The following is a 27,546-nucleotide window of genomic DNA, read 5'->3' on the forward strand; positions in this document are numbered from 1 at the left end:
ATGTTTAAAATTTTGAGACCAATTTAGAATGTGAGTAATAGTTTGGAGATGAAATTATAATGTTCAAAAGTTTGAAGACTGATTTAGAATAGGCATAATGTCAAAATTATCCTCCTAACGTTAGTGGGCATATTATCAATAATTTGATAATGAATACTCAACCACCATGTTGCAACTGCCTGGTGCTCGAACTTGTGATATCTAAGAACAATAACAACTATTCCTTTAATCACTGAGGTAAATTATTTCGTGCAATAAGGATCATAGTTTAAGTACTCGTAGTGAATTAACTATTAATTTGTTTTTAATCTTGAGATGATAATATCATGTTATAATATCGTCACCTATTTAACGTTGTTACAAAGGAACGTTAATATGAAGAAAAAAAATCATGAGAGTACAAGTTTAAAAAGCCAAAGATATAAGTAAGAAGAAGAGATGAAAATATGCAAAGGCATTGAGGGAGAAAGAAGAGATGGTGCAGATGGTGGTCTGGCATTCCATTGAAGAGTGTTTCATCCGAAGCACTGTCTATGCCACTTATGATGTTAAAGTATTGAATGACGTTGATATGCTCACATGGCCATGAAAAAGATGTATCCCTCCAAAGCCAAAGGCACTAAAACAAGGTCCAAGGCCATGCTACTAAGTTCTTCATATACGTTAACCTAATCTTCACTATTTTATTTAAAATTTACTTTTTAGTCTTTCTTTCTGTACTTGTCTCCTCAACTTTGATTCATTCTTCTACCAAAAACCTTGTACCAGGTCAAATGCAACAAGACAAGAGTCTCGAGTTAAATAAAGTAAATTAAAACTCGGTTATTTTTACCAGGAATCTGGACTTTCTGAGAAGGGTAGATGCTGAAGCCTTTTTTTTTATTTTTCCTTCTAAAATTTCTGCTTATACAGGAACAAATAAAAGGAAATGGAAATAAATTTCACACCTTCTCTAACAAAATTTAACGACAAATGAGTCGCATTGAGAACGGATACAAGGGAACTTGAGTCTTTAATGCTGTAAAAAGGAAAGAAAGGCACAACTCATGAGTCAACAAAAGACCAAAAATAAACCCAAAAAAGCCAAGAACTAAAAATTCCTTGGGTTTCTACGTGAATGGTTCGTTTTTGTATATTGACAAAAGTAACCCCTAATGTTTGTATAAATAATTATTTTAATATTTATTTCTTTTAATATTTTAGCTCCAAAAGCTCTATTTTTGGTTAAAATAATTTTTATTAGATAGAAATCGTTAATTGATTAATGATCAATGCATATTATTAACGTGATATTTTTACATTATTTAATTATTTGTCACATCACCAAAATACTAAAGTAAAAATTATTAATTGATTAATGATTAACATATGTTATTGACTTGACATTTTAATATGTGTTTGATTATTGATCACATTATTAAAGTATTGACGTGATATATATCAAATCACTCAATTGATGATATAATATTTGATACATCACTAATTAAATATATTTAAAAATATTATATCAATAATATGTGTTTACTATAATTTAATTAATAATTTTTATGCAACATATATTATTTTGATAAAAATGAAACATTTGATCTAAAATGTTCGAACAAAAAGAAAATAAAGTTAAAGTGATCATTTATACAAATATTGAGGGCTGATTTTGTCATTACACCTTAGTTTTTCTTCTAAACATATTCCATTTCTCTGACAATTATTAGGTGGTGATGAAATGGTCCGGTTGGTGAGAGAATAAATGCTTGTAATTTCAGGGACAAAAACCATGACCCTACCTTTACATGGTGGTAAGTGAAGCAAGACCAATTTGGGGATTTCAAGTTGTTTACTTTTCTACAGAGTTAAAACCCAAAAACAAAAAATGAGAGGGTTTTATTTTTGTAATGGAATTGAAAAGAACTGAGATTGAAGGCGGAAAGAAACGGACATGCACGTGGTTAAGCTTCTGTTGGTGGCAACCCTATAGATATAAATGTTTTTCATATATGGTTAGTACTATTAAATTTGCTCACCTGTTCTCCTTTCCAGCCAAGCCAGCTTCCCTTACATTTGTTCTCACTTGTTGGTCATCGCCATTTTTATTACATTTTTTCTCCCATTATTCATTATTTGTCACTTTCTTTACCCTGTCTAGAGTCTAGACCTGGAAGAGCAAAAAAAAGTTGAGATTTTTAGCTCAAATCCAGAAAGAGAAAGGTGAGATCTTTGATTCATTGAAGAGAGTGTGGGTTAAAATGGGTTGCTCTGTTGTTTTTTGTTGAACAAATGCAAGTAAAATGTGGGTTTTTACAAGTGCAAACAACAAGCTCTGCAATTGAATCTGATTCGATAATGTCCAACGGTTAGACACAATCTTTCTGTGTTGTTGGTGCTGTTTTCGAGCATGAAAAGGATCCGTGGGTTTATAGTTTCTCGTGCTTTGCTCTTCCTGATTCTTGCTTCTTTCGGAATCAGTACCCTCTTCACCGTTTCTTCGGCCGCCACTGAGAAGGAAATCTTGCTCCAATTCAGAGGAAACATCACCGATGATCCGTACAACAGCTTGAAATCGTGGGTCCCAAATGGTAACCCTTGTGTGGATTTCAGTGGTGTGTTTTGCAATCCACAAGGATTTGTGGACAAGATTGTCCTGTGGAACACGAGCCTAAGCGGTCAACTGCCGGCTGCCTTGTCGGGTTTAAGCTCCATCAGAGTCTTGACATTGTTCGGCAACAGATTTTCAGGTAATCTCCCGCAAGAATTTTCACTACTGAAAACATTATGGAAGATCAATGTGAGCTCAAATGCATTATCTGGTTCCATACCAGATTTCATTGGTGACTTGCCTAACATTAGATTTCTTGATTTTTCAAAGAATGCTTATACCGGAGAAATTCCTATTGCTTTGTTTAAGAACTGCTACAAAACAAAGTATGTTTCTTTCTCTCATAACGGACTTTCGGGTTCGATTCCGGGATCCATTGCGAATTGTAGTAAGCTTGAAGGGTTTGATTTCTCATTCAACAATCTTACCGGTGAATTGCCTTCTCGAATTTGTGATATCTCAGTATTGAAATATGTATTTGTTGGTAGCAATGCATTAAGCGGCAGTGTGTTGGAAGAGGTATCGAAATGCCAAAGCTTACTAGGCTTGGATCTTAGCAGAAACTCATTCACAGGGTTGGCTCCACTAGGAGTTCTTGAATTGAAGAACATTACTTATTTCAATGTTTCACATAACGAGTTCATTGGAGAGATTCCTGTGATCGGAACCTGTAGTGGGACATTGGAATTCATGGATGCTTCGTGGAACAGTTTGAGTGGGGAAATCCCGACAAGCGTTTCAAACTGTAAGAGCCTCAAAGTTTTGGACTTGGGGTTCAACAAGCTTAATGGGACCATACCGGTTAATATCGGGGATCTGGGAAGGCTTTTGGCAATTAGCTTGGCTAATAATTCATTAAGTGGGACAATCCCTGCGGGATTTGGAAGCATTGAGTTGCTACAGGTCATAGATTTGCACAATCTCAACTTTGCTGGTGAAATTCCTGAGGATATAAGCAATTGCAGGTTTCTGCGTGAACTGTGAGTATAAGCGCTATCCTACTGTACTTCAGATTTTCTATGGCGTTGCTTTGAATTGATTCTAAGAAAGTTGTATCATGCTGCTGCAGGGATGTTTCTGGGAATATGCTAGAGGGACATATTCCTGATACGATTTACAACATGTCGAATCTGGAAGTTCTTGACTTACATCGCAACCGGCTGAATGGAAGTATCCCATCGAGTATCGGGAACTTATCGAAAATCCAATTGCTTGATCTCTCACAGAACTCACTTTCCGGGTCGATCCCCCCTTCACTTGGGAACTTGAATATGTTAACTCATTTTGATCTTTCCTACAATAATCTCTCTGGTATCATTCCAAACGATCAGACCATCCAGTCGTTTGGTGCATCAGCATTTTCAAACAATCCTGGGCTCTGTGGTTTCCCTTTGGCTTCCTGTTCAGGCAGTGCCACGCCTTCCACATCCGGTAGAACCGAGGTCCTTAGTGTTTCCGCAATTGTTGCCATTGTTGCTGCTGCTGTGATTCTTACAGGTGTTTGTGTGGTAACTATCATGAACATCAGGGCACGCAAGAGTAAAAAGCAGGAAGTGGAGATGGTTGTTGAGAGCACACCACCGGGTTCATCAGATTCGAATGTTATAATCGGGAAGTTAGTTCTCTTTAGCAAAAGTTTGCCTTCTAAATATGAAGATTGGGAAGCTGGCACCAAAGCTTTGCTCGACAAAGAGTGCCTAATAGGTGGAGGGTCGATTGGAAAAGTCTACAAAACTAGCTTTGAAGGAGGGATCTCAATTGCAGTAAAGAAGCTTGAGACTCTAGGGAGAATTAGAAACCAAGACGAATTTGAACAAGAAATCGGACGCCTAGGTAACCTCCAACATCTGAACTTGGTTGCTTTTCAAGGTTACTACTGGTCCTCTTCAATGCAGTTGATTTTATCTGAATTCATTCTGAACGGGAATCTCTATGATAATCTTCACGGAATGAATTATCCCGGAACTAGTTCAGGTGTTGGGAATACCGAACTAAATTGGTCTAGAAGGTTTCATATTGCCCTTGGAACTGCAAGAGCACTTTCTTATCTTCACCATGATTGTAGACCTCCAATTCTCCATCTCAACATCAAGTCAACTAACATACTCTTAGACGAGAATTACGAGGCCAAACTATCTGATTATGGATTGGGAAAATTGCTTCCGATTTTGGATAATTATGGTTTAACTAAATTTCACAATGCAGTGGGATACGTTGCACCGGAGTTGGCTCAAAGTTTGAGACTTAGCGAGAAATGTGATGTGTATAGCTTTGGAGTGATTCTTTTAGAACTAGTAACTGGGAGGAAACCGGTAGAGAGTCCAACAGTAAACGAGGTAGTGATTTTGTGTGAATATGTTAGAGGATTGTTGGAGAGGGGCTCTGCTTCAGCTTGCTTCGATAGAAGGCTGTACGGTGCAGAAAACGAATTAATACAGGTTATGAAGTTGGGGTTGATCTGTACATCGGAGGTTCCTTCAAGAAGACCTAGCATGGCTGAAGTTGTTCAAGTTCTCGAGTCCATCCGATCTGGAATCGAACCATAGTTAAAGTTCAAAGAAATGTTAGATATGATTAATACTGCAAAGGGGACACAGACACAGTTGCTGCTAGTTAAGGTAAAAAATAATAGACCCCCCAAAAAGTTAATTCTTCTGTATTCGTTTAGCTATTGCCACCATTGATTCGTTCCTCTATTCTTAATCTTGTCCAATAAAAGAAAAACAATGTATCCATTTGTGTAAGCATCTGTTCAATTCTTTGGACTCTGAAAGCAAGTTCTAAAAGTTAACATCAATGGCAGCATCAGTAACATAAACATGTTTCTTCCCCAAAGATGAATATCAAGATCTTGATGGGGTTTATTGGTCTACCATTCTCAAACAATAGTGTCGTAGAATTGAGCTTTCAATCAAAAACAAATCTGCACATTATTTGAAATCATAGAGTAAAATAACAGCATTTCATCTATTCAATTTACAGGTTTCAGAAACTTTCTGAGTCCGATCCATGACTCCAGGAATATCTTTCTCTGTCAATGTAGTAAAACGGAAGCGGAACCATCCAGGTTCAATACAATGACAAGAACCTGGAGTTACATTGATCTGACCTATATTCAACAACTTATCCCACAGCTCAAGTTCGCCTTTCTCGCTGTAAGAGCGGATTAACCTGCTCATATCAACCCAACAGTAGAAACCATCGCTACTCTTTATGCACTCGATGCCGAGTTCTTTTAACCCAGCCACAAACTGAGCATACATTGTTTGAAGCCTCTCTCTGTTGATGGTAATCAATGAACAAAATTTGCATAAGATAGCATAGAGATAAGCAAACACTGAGTTGGGGCAGAAATAGATGAGACCTCGCCAACTTTTTAGCAGCATCCACAACCTCCTCATTATATGAGTAGATAACACCAACTCGAAAACCTGGAAGAGAAAGGTCTTTTGACAAACCATACACTATATGAACTCTATTCTGACCGAGTTCATCCAGGTCAAGGAGTTCTGCCATGCTCACAAATTCGTCATTTCCACGAGTAGAACCAGCCAATAGTTCGTTAGAGACAATATGGATGTTTTTCTCTCTGGCAAAATCTAGCAGGCTGTAAAGTGTTTCTCGACTTAGAAGGTTGCCAACAGGGTTTGATATTACTATCCCACGCACTTTAAGTCCGCGTTTCTTTTCCTGGTCAAATGCTCGATCAAGAGCAGCTATACTTAAATTGAAATTGTCAGCACTTCGGCAGGGAACATGTATTATTTCCACCCCAGTTCGCCATTTTATATCCCTATCAAAACTGCAGATTTTGTTCGGAACATTATTTTCCTTGTAAGATAGCTGCTTACCAGAACGAAAAGCGTCAAAACAGAGAAATATTACCCGGGGTAATAAGGAGTTGGAACAAGAAATGCATTTCCAGCATCTTGTAAGCAGAAACTAAGGATCTCAATTGCAGGAGTCGCACCAGCCGTCAGCACTACCTGTAAAGGGTTGAATGAAACAGCTTTCTCCATGACTTGAGACATGAATCCTGCCACAGCCTGCAAAGTAATGACATGTCATGAATTGTAAATAAATTTCTCCCTTCTCTTTTGTATTCTTTTTCTTTCTCCAATTGAGAAGAGGTTACTTTATGATCAAGGGCATACATTTATTCAATTAATGAGAAAGCGAGGTGCATTGAACTGGAAATTGCAAGGCCTCATTGCACTTTACATGCTTTAAAGATGGTTCTTGCATATACAAACAATACATATATCACTGAATAAGAATCAAGAGCAGAAGAAGTAAGATTTATTGTTTTTCATCCCTCTACTATTGCACATACAACACTTAACCAGAAGTCCTCTTCGAGCTCACTAAGAAACAAACTTGGCCCATACTCAGACCTCCGATAGTAGAATTCATAGATTTGGTGTTTGCGACCTCACTCTCACATGATTCATCGAATTACAAGCATTATACTCGACTAAAATTTCGGAACAGATAGCATAAACCGTTAACCATAGTCGTAAGCAAGCAGTCTCTATAGCTCTAAGTAACTGTATTATCACTCAACCAATCTGAATCTGCAAACATCTTAAAGTCATCTAAAAGGCTAAACGTGAAGTGTGATAATCATGTGAACTATTTGACGTTTGAATACAAGTTCATACAATAAAAAGTAAAAAGCAAACATAAAAGGAGAACCAATTCAATAAGCTGATAGTCTGATTGTGAATAGAATGATAGCATTAAACTAAAGTACAAAAGCAAACAGATAAATTGAAAAATGTTTACCACTTTATAAGTGGCAATCCTGCTAATGCTCAGCTCTTTTCCGTTTCTCAATATGGATTGCTCCGCATTCTCTGCTAGCCAATGCTTAATCAAATCCAATAACAACTGAAAAAAAAAGCAAATACAAGTGTACCTTGTGAATAGTTATAAACTGGTATTACCTTGCAATCACTCAATAAATACATATTAAAAAAAAGAGAGAAAAAAGAACCTACCTTGTTTTCTGCTAAATTCAGCTGGATGACCCCATTTGGATTACTGAGTCCATCATACGGCTCCTCCTTAGCCCGCCTCAATCCCACATAATACGGAGAATCCGCACCCTACACAATCCCATTAACCCGACCCGAAACAGAGACTGGCCCACGCTGACTTCGCGGCGATGACAAACCCCGAGAATAATTCGTGTCAACCCAGGAAGCTCCGATAACTTCCCGAACGAGGGCGAATGGGAGGTTGGGTTTTGAGCCGAGGAATCCGAATTGTTCTGGTCATCCGCGTCTTTACGGTGTCGCTTCAAATAGAACTGGAGAAAGTAAAAGAGCGCGCAAGGGATTATGGAGCCTAAAACTAAGCCTCCTCGTCCTTGAACAACACCTTGCAGAGGCTATCACTCTCATGACTATTTCCTTTTGGGTTTCGGGGCTCCGAGTCCGGGAATAAAGGGTCTGTGTGTTGTAATAGTGAAGTTATGGCGCCATAAGGAGAAGAAGAGAATCGAAAATATTGGTTTTACTGAGTTTTACGATTCATCATGAATGGATGAATAAAAATAACAGCTTTGTGGTGTTTTATGAGGGTCTTTAGGGAATTATGGGATTCACAGCCAGTCCTCGCTATAAGTGGGGGATTTAGCAGTTGTGATTTTTAGGACGGAAAAGCTGTGAGTTTACTGAAATGGCCTTACTCTACGAATGTTACCAAATTATCTACCTCCACCCGTGCTTGAAAACACATTAAACGTACTGTGTTTGATCATTGTTGTAGGATGAAGACCAGCGAATCCAAAATATTTTTTTAGGACATACGTATATATAAAAATTATACATAAATAAATTTTAAAATGAAATTTCAGATATAACATTTGTTCACCTTCACTAATACGTGCATTCTTCACTAGTCTCCTTTATTTTCTCCAATGATGAACAGTGGAATCATTTGTTCATGATAGCTTAGATCAGAGGAGAAGACTCTTATATGTTCCTATCCTTTGAATGAAGTTCAAAGATTACTTTTTTGTGGATCCTTTTCCACAACCACTAGCTACGGGAAACAAATTCACCAATATCCACGACACTTTTTGTTTTTTCAAATGGCTTAAATGTTTCGTTATCCCGTAGAGTATGTCATTTGTATCGAGTTGTCTCCTAAAATATTTTTCGAGGTATTTTGTGCCCTAAAGTTTAAAACGTTACCTTGTTTACTCTAGATTGTTAACTACGTTAAAAATAATATAAGTAAATTAAATATTTAGTCAATCAACTATTTTGTCGGTTTTATCTTCGTCGCTCCATTATATTTTCTTTCAAAATAATCATTACACTTAAGTGTTTAAATCATTTTAGTTACCTAATTCGATTCAATTCATTTTTTAAATTTGTAACATATACTAATTCATTTATATCGCATGTTTTTACTCAACATATAAATTTAATTTATAAAAATAAATAACATTATAACATAAATAATAAACAACATATTAAATTGTTTGTACTTAAATTTTTAATAAAAGAAATATTAAATGTTAAATTAAAATATCATACATATTTTAATAAATAAAAATATGAACGGATCAATTATTCATTTGTAAATATATATGTTTAGTAAAATTTAAATATCGTATTTTGAAACGGACTGATTTTAAATATAACCGACAACATTTTTTTTTGCTCCCATGTTTTTTGTTATAAAATCGAGCTGCTGATTTTGAAGCTGATGTTCAAATTCCAATCTTCTTTATGCTATGAAATTGTGATTTCTTGTTTTGCTGGAAATGTTTACTTTACAATGATGCAATCAAATAGGTTGGATTGCTTTAAGTTTTTAATTGATCCGTTTCTGTCATTCTTTTCATGGTTAAAGGATTAAGGGGAAAAAGAGGGATTGAAAAATGATTGCCGAAGTGGGAGATGAAGACTTGAACTTATGCTTTGAGAAGCTGATGATGGTTGAGCTGGACATGATGGGGTTAAGGGAGTTAAGATGAATGGTGTCGGGATGACGGAGTGGAAAGACATCCCATATTGGAGCTGTTGTCGAGAATCATTATACTCGTCGATGATCGGGCGGCTATGGTCGCTTCCGATGTTTGTAGAGGGTGAAGGGATGCCATTTGCTTCGGCCTCGCACGACTGTCTCTTATGGTATAGCTTTCCTTATCAACAATTGTTTGATGTTTATGTTTTGCTGCTATGTTGTGCTTTAGCTATCAATATCATCTGTCAAAGTAGTTACAAGATTGGGATTAATATGAGGTTGTCTGCAGTCTGCACCTTCTTCTTGGTGCTATATCCTAGACGATTGCATTGGTGCTCTATGTGCATAATATCGATTCTGCATACAGTTCATGTACGTTAATCCGAATAGATGAAGCTCTGGTTGCAGTATGTTGCTCAGCTGCATTTGGATTTGTCTGTGTTTTATGGAGCTTGATAGGTTTTTAGACTTCTTTTTCAACCTTTGATGTCATTTCTTGGCCTATCTTTGGTTAAGATAGACGTAGGACCTACCCTTTTTATCTTTGTTTCCTCCATATCCCACTTGCTGATAACTGTGATGTCTAAATCTTACTTTAGGGGCATAAAAAACATGAACAAGTTGGTTCTCTCTCTCTTGCGCCGAAACTCACCGAGTTGCAAACCCTGATATGCTGCATCAAGAGTATCGTTCTGAATTAGTAGTTGGAAAGTTTGTCCTATTTTGGTGTATGTTTGGGGAAATATAGAAAAGAACCCAACGTGACAGCACACTACACCACCATTCAACATTGAATTCTGAATTATTTACATTTCAGTTGTCCTCGAAATAACAATTGTACTAACGCATTCAATTCCCTTCAAAATAGGACAAACTAAATAACGTCTATGCTTTCCACCAAATTAAATCAAGGAGCAAAAGTCTATGCTTTAATGTCATTTTTCACCAAGAGTAATGCCAGAAATTCAAATCGAGCTTTCCACGTACTCTTGATTCCAGAGTTAACCATTTGTCAAAAAAAAAAAAGTAAATAATCCCGACTATAGAATATTATTCTTTTCTAACTAATGAGAATTATTTTGTTGAATTATCGACTATTAAAAGTTACAAAATAATCATTCGACTAATTATTATATTTTAAACTCGTCATTTTCTGATTAAATTTAATGGTTGTTTAAGTTAGAAGTTAACCTATTGACTGAGATATTATAATTATTTGAGATAATAAGATCAGATTTTATTATATCTCAATTAGCAAGTTGTAGACACTCATTTTCGTCCATATTTTATTTATTTATTTATTTATTTGTTTTATTTATATATTATATAATTTTGAAAACATTTTGAAAATATATGATATATAGTTTGCAAATGGTTTTTGAAAATATATTTGAAAACATATTTGAAAACATTTATATATTATATAGTTTTTTAAAACGTTTTTGAAAATAAAATATAATATATAGTTTTTAAAACATTTTTGAAAATATATATATTATATAGTTTTTAAAACATTTTAGAAAACTATATAATTTTGAAAATATTTTTTAAAAATATATAATATATAATTTTAAAATGTTTTTAAAAATATATATTATATAGATTTTTAGAAAATGTTCTTCTTTTGTTTTAATTTATTTACCTTTTTCTTTTTTTATTTATTATTATTACTTATTTTTATTTTATTTTTTTTGTTTCAGATTCGTTTGGGGTCCAATCTGTCCAAGTCCAAGGTTCAATATTGGTTAAGCGGGCCTGAGCCAGCCCAACAGCAGATTAGGGTTATCACGTATGTCCAGCGTCGTATATGATCTTGGACCGTTGGATCTGACCCAATCCAACGGTCGAGATCAAGGGTTCCAGAAGATCTAAAGTCACCGGTCAGCCGAGGATTCCGGCCACGTGCAACACCCAAATCGGAGCTACTCGGACTGAACCATCCGAGATCACCGAAAACCACCCCGAAATATCCGGGATCAACTCCAACCACGGCCGAAAATGACCCCAACGGGAGCCTATAAAATCAAGGCATCAACACTGCCACGGGGAGGACGGGAACCCACGAACACAGTTCACCGAACCTCAACAAGATCGGAGTAAACCAAGACTCACGAAAATCATTAGTCACAAAAAACCCAAGAACCGGTCACAACAAGACCAACAGTACCAAAACACACCATCATCGAGAAACCATCATAAGCCGAAACATCATATACAAAAACCCATCAAACACAGTCGAAACCAAAAGAAAAACAACAACCAACAGTGAGCCAAACGCACATGCAAAAAGAGAAAAAGCAGTAAAAAACCACTACACGCCGAAAGCCAACCGGAGCATCGTCAGGAAAGGTGAACGGTCGCCGGAGAAGGTAAAAAGCCGAAGCTCTTTTCCTAGATCCACGCCGATCTATAGGGGTTCTTGTGATTTGGGCTACGGTTTTGGTTTGACGGTGTCAAGATAAGTCTTTTAGGAGTTTTTGGTTTTCTCCGGCCGCCGACGGTGGCGGTCGGAGGCGACGACGGATGACCACCGGAGGGGTGGCCGGATTCTCGTCGGGCTATGGTGGGTTGAGAGAATTCTGGAAAGGGGGGGAAAGATAACATTTGAGAGGAGAAGAGGAAATGAGAGATTTTTGGGGTTTGAGAGGCTTATATATCAACCCATTAAGCCAACCCAACCCGCTTGTGTGACCCGATCCAACTCATAAGACCCGCGTGTTTCTGAGCAAAAGAGGGTAAATTATGGTTTTAATCCCTCATATTTTGTAAGAACCTTTCTGGATCCCATAATTCGATCTTTTATTTCAATTTCTCTTAAATCGTACCCCTAAGTTATTGTTATTTTAATTTGGTCCTTTTTTCTCTCTCTTATTTTATTTATTTTAGTATATATTTTATTTATTAGATATACATATGTATATATATACATATTATTTTTATCATTATTATTATTTTTTTCTCTAACATTTTTTATCTTCTTCAGAGAAATTTTAATCGGTCAAAGGTAAGTAACTCGAATCGGATTTTCAAATTTTAATTTAAATTTTTCAATTTTCGCAATTAAAGACAACCGGCAAATTAATTGGTACCGAAAGGGCGGTTCAAGGGTGCTAATCCTTCCTTGACCGTAACCGACTCCCGAACCCGACATATTTCTGGAAAAGCGCAGATCATGTAAGATGGTGTCCGACCTACCAAAATTCGCTCTAAATTGGTCGGTGGCGACTCTAACCCGTTTAATCCAAGTCGAAGCCCAATTCCGGGGCCCAACCGAAAGACGGTTCCGACAGCTTGGCGACTCCGCTGGGGATAGGTAAGTGAGTCAGGCCGAAATTAATTTTCGGTTGTCTTTTTATGCGAAAATGGTAAATTTAAATTTATTTATTCGATTCCAGTTATTTACCTTTGATTATTTTTCAAATAAATAGTTGTACTAACATTTTTTAATGATTTCAGATTTTTCAAAGTTTTCATCTCAATCTCTATACCCGAGCTCCGAACCCTATTTAAGTGGAGGTGAAAGCGACGCCTTCGTGTGAATTTATTCACCGTACGGGCCTAGCAAGTAGCCTTCGGGATTCATATACCTTATGTCTTCGTGTGGATTTATTCACCGTGCGGGCATAAGAGAATGTGTCCTCTCGAGTTTAACTTAGTTCACACAAGCCTGTGATGGTCTTAGGACTAAGGGTCTGGCAAGCCCAAGGGGGCACCGGCAAGGAGAACTCGAGTACCTTTTTAGAACCTAAATCGGGAGAGTACATGGAATTAGAGCCTACCCCAAAACCTCATTCCAAACCCTATGCTATTTTTATTTCCTACTTTACTTTCTGTTCAAAGCATGCGAACTAGACAAATATGCGGTTAGGATTTGTTTGAAATTAACATGCGTGATAGAGATCATGTCCGGGTAGGAATACTAAGCATGTTCGGGTAGATATCATGTGGGGTAGGATTTTTCATTTTATTATTGTTTTGTTTTACTTCACTAACTTTTTTTCATTTTATCCTTTCATTTTTGTTCTTTTGCATTTTTCATCATTTGCATCATCTAAAAGAGGTGTTGATCCACCAAAAACGTGTTTGTTAAACTCGAATAATCTGCATTAATGGACAAAGGGGTTGTAATACAAGAGATGAAAATGCAGAGGATAAGGCAACTATGTGTCACCTTCAAACCAGAAGACGTGGTGCCCATAACTAAAGAGTATTTCACTTTGCTGCATTATAAAGGACTCAGAGTGAAGCGGGTCTACATCAAGCACAATGAAAGTCTATCTTTGAAGAACTGACTGGCAGAGGTTGTTGGGGCAAGATAAAGGTTACTGATCTTGGGAGTCCCTTCAAAGACAACAATGGCAAAACGATAGCTGGAATTGAAGACCATTGCTGACGAATTCAAACAAATGACTTCACGTAGTTCCTATCAATTGGGGGCTCCAATGACGTATTCGTTGGGAACAATTCAACAAAAGATAAATTCCAGAGATGCAGTCATTCGAGACTTCTTAGGCCAGTACAAAAAAGCAACTCGACATTTGTACGGTTCACCCAGAGAAGCCAGAGCGATTCGACATGTTATTCAATCGGTGACAGACGAAGGTAGAAGACTAGTCGACATATCAGAAGCTGTCAATATTTTTTTTTTGTCTCTTAAAAGATAAAACACTTTTGTCCCCAATAAGAATTATTTATAATAACATACACATTTTTCGGATCAATGCCTCGAACATTTCATGCATCATGCATTCTTGCATATTTCGCATAGTTCTCCTTTTTTTCACTGCATTCACATGAACTAATAAGATATTTTCATAACGGAAGGGTACAAACACTGGACATACCTCCACAAGCTTCGGACACGTGTCATCCTTATTCAAACCGAAAAGAAGATGGAAGCCATAATTACTCAGATCGAAGAGAACATGTTGAAGCTCCAGAGAGAGTTAGAAAAAAAGATAAATCAGAATAGCCAGAGTACCCTAGATGCAATCACGAAAGGCCAAGAGTCCTTAATCGATCAGATCGTTGCCAAGTTAATTGGCTTACGTTAGACAAGTGTGCCTGGGGCAGGCTCATCTGAAGGGGTAACCATGCCACTTACCCCGTAAGTGGTTGTCTCACCCAGAATCTTACCAGGACTTCAAGATAATTCAGATAGTTATCGCATTCCGAAATTTGAAGAAGAGGTCAAAACAACGAGGGTAGAAATTACCATTAACCCAGGAGGTAGAACGGGTGGAAAGCCTCCCCTGAAGAAGAAAGAAAGAGAGATCATCAACATTTCAAAGTCGTTTCCAGTCGTACCCTTTTGTAGGCAAAAACCAAGGAAGGAAAAAGAGCATTTTGATCCCATTCCCATGACATACAAGGAGCTCTACCAACAACTGTTTGACGCACATGTAGTGTCACCCTATCTCGAGATACCTCTAAAGCCCCCATACCCCAGGTGGTATGACAAAAATGCGCAGTGTGAATATCATGGCAGTGTTCCAGGGCATGCTATCAAAAATTGCCTCCCCTTTAAGAGGGTTATCCAAAGGATGCGCAACAGGGGTTAGATTCATTTTAATAATTCAGAATCACTCCACGTTGCACATAACCCCTAACCAAATCATGAAGAGAATAAGAAAAGTGCAGTCACCGAGGAAAAAGGTAAAAAGGCCAAAACCAGAGTTTCCGAAGTGAAGTTACCTCTTGCTTGGGTATGGAGGCAAATGATAAATGAGGGGTTTCTTGCACCACATCTTGGCACATTAGATTCCAAAAGTGACAGTTATTGTTGTTATCACAATGAAGATGGACATGATGTACAAGAATGTACAGAATTTAGAGCCTTGATCCAACTAATGATGGACAAGTAAGAGCTGGAATTTTACGATGAAAGCAATGACACTCCTAAAGCAGAAAGAGTCATGGCAAGTGGGGTATCCTGATGAGGCCTTATTCAATTTTGAGACATGTTGTTTGAATTTGTTTTTGCTTTTTTTTCATGTTTGGGACTTGTTTTTGAACTTTCATTGGATATTTGAATAAATTTATGCTACTTTAAAGATTGTAAGCAATGAATCACATTTGCAAACTCGCAATTCTTTGAATATCATCTGAATTAAGAAACTCTATAAATGATTCAAAGTTACAGATCTTTGACGAAGTAACATGATTTAAAAACAAGGACTTTGACCTTACCCAGAATATATACTCAAACCATACCCTACTCTTGCAATTAACCAATATAACCTTTTCCTTTCATAAGGTACGAACAACATGGGGCATCGTTTGCATATGACGATTACTATACTTTTTATTTAAGCCGTTCAGTGATGATAATGATCTTCACAGATGGAATAGTTGAGCAGGTGAATCTAGTTTAGGTCAGTTGCTTGGAAATTGAACTCTAAAAATTAAATTTTTTGACTTTCAACAAAACACCTAGACTATAACAGGTTCTTCTTTACAATCTTAAGAAATTAAATCCGTAAAACTGAGTTATTCCACTAAGGCAATTGGTTATAGAGGAAACTCGAAAGCCCTGGCTTTATGAATAGATTGCATTCAAACCATGACATTGCTCGGACACTTGGCAATTCGGTGTCTGCTCCACTGCTTTTGTCCGGTCGAAGACTTTGTGATGAGATGAACCCTTCAGTTAACTTGATAAAACTGATTATAGTGTTAAGTTTTCCCTCTAAAGCAATTGGTTAAACGCCCCGGCTTTATGGATTCAGATAGCCATATAACGTCGAATTAAATCAAATTTATCTAGGCAAGAAATTTTCGGTAATGATGGACTAAGGGAGTTAAGGAACACCTGTTATAGTCAACTACACACGAGCACTCAAGAATTTCATTTTTAGACCGATATTTTTGCACTACCTTCGTTAGAGGAGCCTACAAAGCTTGAACAAATGGAAGATTTCAGAGGACCGAAATAAAAGTTCTAGTAATTGATCATGCTAGTTGCGTCATTTTGTCCGCACCCAATTGAAATACCAAAGCATGTTGCAATAACCGAAAAACGACCTTTTTATGGCCGAAACCTTAGGTCAACCTAAAGACAACTCATCCTTTCGAACATTTGTCAAAGTGCTATAACTTTGAAAGCATTAAAAAGAGTTATTGATTCTTTTGATATACTTTGAACTCATGTTTACAATTTGATTCAATTACGAATAATATTTTACAGAATTTTCATCCTTTTCCCTCCTAAAACAAGAAAAAAATGAGAAAAACATTTTCAAACAGGACATTCTCAGGTATGAAAGGTCTGTAAAGCCAAAGCCCGGAAAAGAGAATGGGGCACGATCGATTCTAAGGACCAGATTGGCAGACAAAGCACAAGACTCCATCCAAGAAATAACACATAATTTATTCATGTTGCATGCATCTTAGACATACTTAGGTGCATCACATTTATCATTTTAGCATACATAAATTTGCAGCTTTCAGAGTAAAGCTTCGACTTCAGGATGAAGGCTACTCGACTTGCAAGCACCTTTAAAGAACGATGGTGTAACTCAGCAGCAAGAAGTTACACCTCAACCGACTTGACATATATGCAGATCTCAGAATCAATTTTGGATAGGTTCGAGAACCAATTCAGAACAAATCCAGTTCAGCTCAACTCAACAATGAGCAACATGTTTCCAGTTTATGTCTTCAAGCCAGATTTCAATTCCACAACGGAAGATATTTGGCTGTCAGAATTCATCAACGGGCTTTCCCATAAAATGGGAGTCATCCAAAGATTGTCTTACTTGGTTCTCGCTTAGAGGAACCACCTGAAGAATCATGATCGGCTTCGACCCGTTAAGGGAAGCCATTTTTTTAAACAAATCATTTGCAGCATAACTCAATGCTAGAAAGTTATCTGCCAACCAAAGACCTTCGAGTTCGACTACGCTCAGCTCCAAGGAATATCATTTGCAGCACAACTTAAGTCTAGAAGGGTTGTCTGTCAACAAAAGACCTTTGAGTTCGACTACGCTCAGCTCAAAGGCACAACATTTGCAGCATAGCTTAAGTCGAGAAGGGCTATCTGCCAAAGACCTTCGAGTTCGATTACACTCAGCTTCGAGGGCACATCATTTGCAGCACAAATTAAGTCTAGAAGGGTTGTCTGCCAACAAAAGACCTTTGAGTTCGACTACGCTCAGCTCAACGGCACATCATTTGTAGCATAGTTTAAGTCGAGAAGGGCTATCTACCAAAGACCCCCGAGTTCGATTACACTCAGCTTCGAGGACACATCATTTACAGCATAACTCAAGGCTAGAAGGGTTATCTGTGACCAAAAGACCTTTGAGTTCGACTACGCTCAGCTCCAAGGCATATCATTTACAGTATAGCTTAAGTCGAGAAGGGCTATCTGCCAAAGACCTTCGAGTTCGATTACACTCAGCTTCGAGGGCACATCATTTACAGCACAACTTAAGTCTAGAAGGGTTGTCTGCCAACAAAAGACCTTTAAGTTCGACTACACTCAGCTCAGCGGCACATCATTTGCAGTATAACTTAAGTCGAGAAGGGCTATCTGCCAAAGACCCCCGAGTTCGATTACACTCAGCTTCGAGGGCACATCATTTACAGCATAACTCAAGGCTAGAAGGGTTATCTGTGACCAAAAGGCCTTCGAGTTCGACTACGCTCAGCTCTAAGGCACATCATTTGCAGCATAGCTTAAGTCGAGAAGGGCTATCAGCCAAAGACCCCCGGGTTCGATTACACTCAGCTTCGAGGGCACATCATTTACAACATAACTCAAGGCTAGAAGGGTTATCTGTGACCAAAAGACCTTCGAGTTCGACTACGCTCAACTCTAAGGCACATCATTTGCAGCATAGCTTAAGTCGAGAAGGGCTATCTGCCAAAGACCCCCGGGTTCGATTACACTCAACTTCAAGGTCATATCATTTACAACATAGTTCAAGGCAAGAAGGGCTATTTGTCAATAAAATTGTCGAGTTCGACTCTATTCAGCTCAATGATACCTTAATCACACTACTGTCCGGCTGCAATCAAGGTTTTCAAGTCGAGAAGAAGACCTGGGTTAACCGTGCCTTAGTGACAAGAAACTGTTTTTCGGCAGCATAGTTTAAGTCGAGAAAAGCCATATGTCGACGAGGACCTTTCGAGTTTGGTTTTATTCAGCTCAAGGGCCTGTCAATCACATGGTGGAGTCAAGGAACTACTTTTCAGTCGAATTTTAACCAAGGTCTTTAATCCGAGAAGAAGACCGAGGTTGACTACAATTGGGCAACGAGAAGCCGCATCCCGATTCAAACTTCGAGCTACGGTTTCAATTCCGTATCATTTCGAATTAGTGAAGGATGAGTCATCCGCAACCTGATTCGACAGGGAGTTATTCTTTCAGAGTCAATTTTCAACTTTACCGAACGAAAATTTGTGTCTTTTTGTCTTTTTGTCTTTGTCCTATTTTTCGTCCACGAAAAAGGACAAAGAGGGGCAGCTGTAGACACTCATTTTCGTCCATATTTTATTTATTTATTTATTTGTTTTATTTATATATTATATAATTTTGAAAACATTTTGAAAATATATGATATATAGTTTGCAAATGGTTTTTGAAAATATATTTGAAAACATATTTGAAAACATTTATATATTATATAGTTTTTTAAAACGTTTTTGAAAATACATATAATATATAGTTTTTAAAACATTTTGAAAACATTTATATATTATATAGTTTTTTAAAACGTTTTTGAAAATAAAATATAATATATAGTCTTTAAAACATTTTTGAATATATATATATTATATAGTTTTTAAAACATTTTAGAAAACTATATAATTTTGAAAATATTTTTTAAAAATATATAATATATAATTTTAAAATGTTTTTAAAAATATATATTATATAGATTTTTAGAAAATGTTCTTATTTTGTTTTAATTTATTTACCTTTTTCTTTTTAATTTATTATTATTACTTATTTTTATTTTATTTCTTTTGTTTCAGATTCGTTTGGGGTCCAATCTATCCAAGTCCAGGGTTCAAAATTGGTTAAGCGGGCCTGAACCAACCCAACAGCAGATTAGGGTTATCACGTATGTCCAGCGCCGTATATGATCTTAGACCGTTGGATCTGACCCAATCCAAAGGTCGAGATCAAGGGTTCCAGAAGATCTTAAGTCACCGGTCAGCTGAGGATTCCGGCCACGTGCAGCACCAAAATCGGTGCTACTCGGACTGAACCATCCGAGATCACCGAAAACCACCCCAGAATATCCGGGATCAACTCCAACCACGACCGGAAATGGCCCCAATGGGAGCCTATAAAATCAAGGCATCAACACTGCCACGGGGAGGACGGGAACCCATGAACACAGTTCACCAAACCTCAACAAGATCGGAGTAAACCAAGACTCACGAAAATCATCAGTCAGTAAAAACCCAAGAACCGGTCACAACAAGACCAACAGTACCAAAACACACCATCATCGAGAAACCATCATAAGCCGAAACATCAGATACAAAACCCCATCAAACACAGTCAAAACCAAAAGAAAAACAACAACCAATAGTGAGCCAAACGCACATGCAAAAAGGGAAAAAGCAGTAAAAAACCACTACACGCCGAAAGCCAACCGGAGCATCGTTTGGAAAGGTGAACGGTCGCCGGAGAAGGTAAAAAGCCGAAGCTCTTTTCCTAGATCCACGCCGATCTATAGGGGTTCTTGTGATTTGGGCTACGGTTTTGGTTTGACGGTGTCAAGAGAAGTCTTTTAGGTGTTTTTGGTTTTCTCCGGCTGCCGACGGTGGCGGCCGGAGGCGACGGCGGATGACCACCGGAGGGGTGGCCGGATTCTCGTCGGGCTATGGTGGGTTGAGAGAATTCTGGAAAGGGGGAAATATAACATTTGAGAGGAGAAGAGGAAATGGGAGATTTTTGGGGTTTGAGAGGCTTATATATCAACCCATTAAGCCAACCCGACCCGCTTGTGTGACCCGATCCAACTCATAAAACCCGCGTGTTTCTGAGCAAAAGAGGGTAAATTGTTGTTTTAATCCCTCATATTTTGTAAGAACCTTTCTGGATCCCATAATTCGATCTTTTAATTCAATTTCTCTTAAATCGTACCTCTAAGTTATTGTTATTTTAATTTGGTCCTTTTTTTCTCTCTTATTTTATTTATTTTAGTATTATATTTTATTTATTAGATATACATATGTATATATATACATATTATTTTTATCATTATTATTATTTTTTTTCTCTAACATTTTTTATCTTCTTCAGAGAAATTTAATCGGTCAAAGGTAAGTAACTCGAATCAGATTTTCAAATTTAAATTTAAATTTTTCAATTTTCGCAATTAAAGACAACCGGCAAATTAATTGGTACCGAAATGGCGGTTCAAGGGTGCTAATCCTTCCTTGACCGTAACCGACTCCCGAAGCCGACATATTTCTGGAAAAGCGCAGATCAGGTAAGATGGTGTCCGACCCACCAAAATTCGCTCTAAATTGGTCGGTGGCGACTCTAACCCGTTTATTCCAAGTCGAAGCCCAATTCCAGGGCTCAACCGAAAGACGATTCCGACACAAGTTAACGTCCATCTTAGACTGCTATCAGTTTTTAACATAAAAAGAAGAGTTTGAAACATAATAAATAGTCGAGTGATCATTTTGTAAACTTTTAGTAGTGAGTCCAAAGCAACTTCCTGTAATTAAGAGACAATTATGTAACTTTTAATAGTTGAAAAACTCAACAAATAACTTCCTATAATAAAGATCATTTTTGTACTTTACCCGTATACATGTGAGTTGTTGTAATGTCACAAAGTTTGAGATTCAGTTATGGTAATTAAAAAAGTTAGTTTTTAGAATAAGAGTGTAAAGTGATTTAGAAAAAAATCGGGACTCCATAATAAGATACTATAAATCAAAGTAATGATAAAGTTACAAAACGATATACAAATAAATATTTGACTCGAGAACCCTTCACATATCATTAACCCAATTTATAAAGAATTACTTTAAGTAATTCCTATACCCTTAATTTCTTTATTGAATCTTTCCCAATAGTTGTCTCAATCAAAGGCTGAATATGAAGTTCATAAAAAACTATTGATATCAGTGTAGACACTTATTTTGTCCGGGATTTTTATTTTATTTTGTTATTTTAATTTTTATAATTATTAAATATTAATTTAATTTATTATTTTGTAGGCTATTACAAATATACCCAATTTGGGTCCAAATCCCAAGCTATGTTACAAGACCTATTATCCCCTGACCCAAACCAGTTGAAGGCCTATCTAAAGCCCAATGGTCATCAGCTGTTGCTTGCAAAAAAAGAAGAAAAATTGAGGTTGGTTTTTAGCACTTAAATAACTAGATAGTGGGGGGTTAACAAGCGGGGAAAGGATGAGAGATATATCAGCAAACCACCAAAAGAAAAAAAAGGGCACGATCGATGAGAAGAACCTGCAGACAAGAGGGAAATTGAACAAGGCAACCAGAAACGAAGGAAAGCATTTCAGAAAAGAAGGGACTAAGAGCCGAGGACCCTGTTAGATATCAACAACTTCATAGTGTAAAGGAATACAAAAGAAAAACGAGGTGTAATCTCAGAATTAAAAAAACAGAGAAAGCAATTAAAATACACACTTTTTCGAGGTATTTTTCTTTCATTTATTTTTTATTTCCAATATGTTTTTTTTGTGTATTTATTATTCAAAACTAAAAATAGAGAGGGATTAGGAATTCACTTGGATTATGCGAAAGTAGGGAGTCTTGTTGACTTTGTTTCATCATCGTCGGGTTCCGTTTTCAAAGAAAAGGGATCGATGTTAGTCTTAGTAAATAACACTTTTTTGAATCAAGCAGTAAAGAACGAGAAAGGAGAGAAATTAGCTTTGCTTTACCTAGTTCTGCATCGGGTCTCCATTGGGGTAGGGGAGTCGAGTCTTGTCGTCTGGAATAAAGATTGTTTGTCTGGGGTCATTTGAGGTAGAGGAAACCGATAGAGAATTTACAAACAGAACCCATGTGCCCGATTCTTAAAAAAAACGATCCATGTTAGAGTTTTTCTTCCATATTCAGAAAATTAAGCAATAAACATCAGAAGTTTCTAATTTTTTTACTTTTTTTCGAACATCGAACAACCCTTTTCTAACATTTTTTCGGAAACCAAAACAAAATATTAAGAAAAGTGGGGGTCGTTTACCTTAAATGTGGGTGTCCATCGTCGGAGTCAAGGTCTCTAGGGGTCATCAGAAAGAGTGAAATCGAGGTCTCTAGGGGTCATCAGAAAGAGTAGAATCGAGGTCCCTTCGAACCATATTATGTTTTGCATGTAGGCTCGGTTTTGGGTTCGATCGATGGGTTTCAAAGTGGTTGAGGAATGAGTTTCGCAGTTAGGTTACGGTGGACGATGGCCAGAGGAGGTGGTTGTGGTGGTCGGAGTTAGGGTTGAAGGGTTAATTTTTAGCAGTGATAGGGTTTTAAGAGTGTCGATTGTAAGAGAAAAAGGATAATTAAGGTTTGCTTCTAAGCTTTTAGGGATCAATCGAGATTAGAAGAAGAAATACGTGAGATTTTAGGGCAATTGGAGCCAAACCCACTGTTGATGGTGGCCGGGAGAGCGCGGGACAATGGGGACTCTCGGTGGCGTTCATGTGAGCTTGAGAGAAAGGGGTTGAGAGATGAGGAACGACTGGTGGGGTTGCATAGGATTAGTTTAGGTTTAATTATTTAGTTAGGTTTTATATTAATAATTTCGGATAAATTAGAGTTTAGTCACCATGATGATTGGGGTAAACTAGGTTTAGGCCTTTACAATTTATGCTTTCTTTTACAAAGCAGTCCCTTTCTTGTGTTAATTTTCTTGTTTTGTTTCAAATGTACATATACTATTTATGTTATTTTACATATTACCTTAATTTAAACCGAATATGATAAATTGTATATAAGACCCTCTAGATTCATGTGCATTTTTATTTAAGTCACTAGTTTATTTCCAATTTTATATGTTTAATTTTACGTACATTTAAATTTGGTCATTTTTTTAATATGTATATACATACTTTTTTAAAATTTGTAGTTTAGCATATCATATTTTTATTTTTTATATTTAAGTCACATTTGTACAATATATGTTAATATGCATTATGATTTTTTTTAAATTTAAAATACATTTATAATTTTTTGTATGTCACGTTGTATGATATTTTTAATTTTGTTTAATTAATTTTGGCATGACATCCTTTTGGTACAATTTGTAAGATACATTCATATGCATAACTCTACTTATAAATACATAATCGGACTAAGGATAATACCCTTTTAATTTAAAATTGTCTTGAGTGGCTTGTCTTAACTCATTAAAGGACCATTTTGACGATTTTTAAATTAAAAGTATACCCTAGAAGTGAAACATAAAAAAATTGATTCGTCACTTAAAATTTGGGAACGAAAGAAAAGAAAATGTTCGGTTATTCAAATTTTTCGAGAAAAGATTGTTACAACTCATCTAAGATCTGGTCTCAATATTTTTAAATAATGAACATTCTTTATCTTTTTAAAATGACTTGGTAATTTTAATTTAATTTATTTGGGTGCTTTTGAATATTATTAAAGTCACATCTTTGTTGTATGGGATTAAAAGTCAAATTAAATTTGAATTTGTAAAGTTCATTGGAAATACGTTAATTAATCGACTAGGTATCGATTTAGGGCATTGTGGGGGTGTTAATCCTTCCCCACGTGTAACCGACTCCCGAACTCGATTTTGGTAACGCAACTTCAACTTGTTGTTTTAATTAAAATTAATTTTTATTTAAAATGACAACTTTTTTTGGTGCCCAATCACACCCTAATCAAAGATTGGTGGCGACTCCTCAAACCGTATTTTTCTATCATAAAGGAAATATTTAATTTTTCGAAACAACTGATTTTTTAAATCGCATCACTTTTAACTAAAATTCAATTGAAATAGATAAATTAAAAATTAATGTGGTTTTTAAAATCTCACTTTTTAAGAAAAAATCATTTCGACAGCTTGGCGACTCCGCTGGGGATTTTTTTAGAGAGTCAGGCCGATAGTCAATTAATTAAGTGTCTTTGCAAATGAAAGTTATAAATTCGTTCTAATTTGGTTTTTGATCCCTTGTTTGGTTTTAGAATTTTTTGTTTATAATTTGTTTAACCAATAAATAATTGTACTGATTTGTTTGTTAATGGTTCAGATTAATTGTGTGTTTTGGGAATTGATTTTGAGTGTTTTTGTTGTGTGTTTTTCACTTTTCCCCACACACTGCACAACTACATTATCATGACATGAGTAAAATCCCGCTGTCCTATTTAAGTAGGAGTGAGAGACTATGCCCTCGTGTGGTTTTCACCTCTGCATGGGATAGTGGATCACTCCTGGAGCTTACGCCTTATGATCCTCGTGATGGTATTCACCTCCGCCCGGACATAAGGAGGTGTGTTCCCTCAAAATTGAACTCGATCCCCTAAACCCTATGATGGGCCAAGATTAAGGGCTCGACAGCCCAAGAGGGCATCGACAAGGACAATTCGAGAACCTATTACTTTAGAACCGAACCCAACATATAGTGAACATAGAGCCCGAATTTAGGTTGAACCTAACCCGAACCTTAAGAATCCCGTGAGGAAGGTACACAAGGAAAACTTTTTTGGGTCATTTATTTTCGTTTTTCGAATAAATGCATACGAACTAGATATCATACGGTTAGGTTTATTTTTTGAATAAGCCTGCGAATTAGATATCATACGGTTAGGGTTTTTATGTTCAAACGAAGCATGGGGGTAGATATCATGTTGGGTAGGATCTGATAAAGCATGATTGGGTAGCTAGCATGAGTGTGTAGGATTCTTTAACAAATTATTATCCCTGATTAATTGCTTTATGTTTACTAACTGATTTTTTTTGTCTTTACTTTATTTATTTTTGTTTTGAATTGCACTATCCATTACATGGTGTTGATTTGGGATCGATGTCCATATAGAAGGCTAGTAATATAGAATGAAAGGTTCAGAAAGAGGTTGAAGATAATGCAGATGTTTTGAGGTGGTCGGAACAGTTCCAGCTGACCAACGGGGATAGTTTGATGCCCAGATACGTGTCAGAGTTGTTTGGTTACACTCACATCAACATACGTCAGAATGATCTGAGTGAGCTAAAAGAGGTATGGGGAAGATGGGAAGCAGAAGATAAGGAGATGTTTTATTAGTTGTATGATGATATTCCTTATCTTCTGAATGTTCTTATTGATCAGAATTTGTTTAGAGCACTGACACAGTTCTGGAATCCTGCTTATAGCTGTTTTACATTTGGTAAGTGGATTTGACACCAACAATAGAGGAGTATCAAGCTTTGATCTGTTGTCTGAGGTCTCAAATGGATAAAGTATATACCAAGCTGTCAGTCACTCCTTCATTCAAGAAGAAATTGTTATTGATGACCGACATGAGAAAAAATTGGGTTATTAAAAATATTAAAAAGAAAGGAGACAGTGAGTGTATCTCTTGGATTGCTCTGAAAGAAGTAATTGATTGTCACCCCGACAAGAGGAAGAAACTTGACCTGTTTTCTTTAGGGATTTATGGGCTCGTTGTTTTTTTGAAGGTATTAGGATATATAGATGTATCAGTCATCGGCCTGTTCGAAAGATTAGACAAGCATGTGGATCATGTTCCAGCAATTCTAGCCGAGACGTTTCTTTCTTTAAGTTCTTGTAGGCGAGAAGGAGAATGACATTTTATAGGATGTGCACCCCTGCTGCTAGTGTGGATTCTTAGTCATTTCAAGCATGTTGAAAGGGCACCAGGACGAGTATTTCTAGATGGGTTTTTACCTTTGAAGGATTTCCTTTCTATAGAATTGCCTGGAGGATTCACCGAAGAAAAATGGATAGTCATCTTCAAGGATATCAGGGATAGTGATGTCTTGTGGAGAGCTTCATAGAATGTCTCTTCAGATATACTTTACAAATGTGGAGAGCGAGACTGGGTTCTTATTCTAGGTATATAGGGTTCTGTCAGGTATACATCGCTGCTAGTTTCCAGACAGTATGGGTCAAGGCAGTTCATTCCAGTCACATGGGAATTGGTAGGGTTGGATTTTACATTCAAAGGAGAACATTATAGGAGTAAAGTCAAGGGGTTGCTAAGGCCTGGAAACAGACTCATCGTGTAAATCTGTTCACCTATGATCTCGAGTTATCTCAGGAGTATGAGCAGTGGAGAAGCAGTCGAGTAAATAACAACATCCCGATGAGGAATCCTAAAAATATTCAACCTATAGAAGAACATTTGAGAATAGTGCCATCTCCATTAGAGCTAGCTAAGTGCAATTTTGAGGCAGAAAGGAAACAGTGGAGAGCGACTTTGCAGAAACTAGAGGATGGAGTGTATAAAAAAGGATTGGAGATTGATATTCAGAAGGTAGAGCGGATAGTAGAGAATCAACTTCGGCTAGACTTTGATGATCTTCAATCAACTTATCAGCGAATGGTAAAAGCTCATACATCTTCTAGCTCGAGTAAGTCATTGTCGAATGGAGGCAAGAAGTGGCGAGCCTTAAGAGAGTAATCGGAGAGAGTCAAGAAGAGCTCAAGCAAAGCATACACTAAGTTAAGATTTTATCGAAATAAAAAGTTCTTTAGAGCATCGGTTACAAGAGATTCAATCCCAGAATGAGAAGTTGAAGGGTAAGATTTCAAGTTTACAGGCTGCATTGCAACGATACCGAAGCAGGGAAGGTAGCTCGAGCCATGGGGAGATTGAAAGTTTGAAGAAACAAGTGAGTCAACTTGAGGCTATGGTTTAGGATTTTCAGAGGCAAGCAAGTAAGATATCGATAGTTCCTTATGAGGGGGCTATACAGTGACGTTTTTAATGGGAGTAAGCTCAGGCGAGAGTTAAGCAAAAAGAGGACCTTATTGCTTGTTACCTAGGACATGCGCGAGGAATATCTC

General features: G+C 36.9%; 1 protein-coding gene and 1 pseudogene across 1 annotated transcript; one reads left to right on the forward strand and one right to left on the reverse strand.

The window, feature by feature from the left end:
• Window positions 1–2,296: 2,296 nt before the first annotated feature.
• On the forward strand, window positions 2,297–5,238 carry LOC120173824 (probable LRR receptor-like serine/threonine-protein kinase At1g12460). Its single transcript, XM_039180890.1, has 2 exons — window positions 2,297–3,573; window positions 3,663–5,238. Exons 1-2 carry the CDS (start codon window positions 2,393–2,395, stop codon window positions 5,137–5,139), a joined length of 2,658 nt encoding a protein of 885 aa, XP_039036821.1. The 5' UTR covers window positions 2,297–2,392; the 3' UTR covers window positions 5,140–5,238.
• Window positions 5,239–5,556: 318 nt separating this feature from the next.
• Window positions 5,557–7,998, reverse strand: LOC120173831 (annotated as a pseudogene).
• Window positions 7,999–27,546: the final 19,548 nt, after the last annotated feature.

This window comes from Hibiscus syriacus, unplaced genomic scaffold, assembly GCF_006381635.1.
Source record: "Hibiscus syriacus cultivar Baekdansim isolate YM2019G1 unplaced genomic scaffold, ASM638163v2 tig00111989_pilon, whole genome shotgun sequence".
NCBI classification, from domain to species: domain Eukaryota; kingdom Viridiplantae; phylum Streptophyta; class Magnoliopsida; order Malvales; family Malvaceae; genus Hibiscus; species Hibiscus syriacus.

What these genes read in the sequence shown, in the direction of transcription:
- LOC120173824 (XM_039180890.1), top strand. Translation starts at nt 2,393, where the DNA reads ATGAAAAGGATCCGTGGGTTTATAGTTTCTCGTGCTTTGCTCTTCCTG. An exon ending in TGCAGGTTTCTGCGTGAACT is followed by an intron (nt 3,574 to 3,662) that starts GTGAGTATAAGC and finishes ATGCTGCTGCAG; the next exon opens with GGATGTTTCTGGGAATATGC.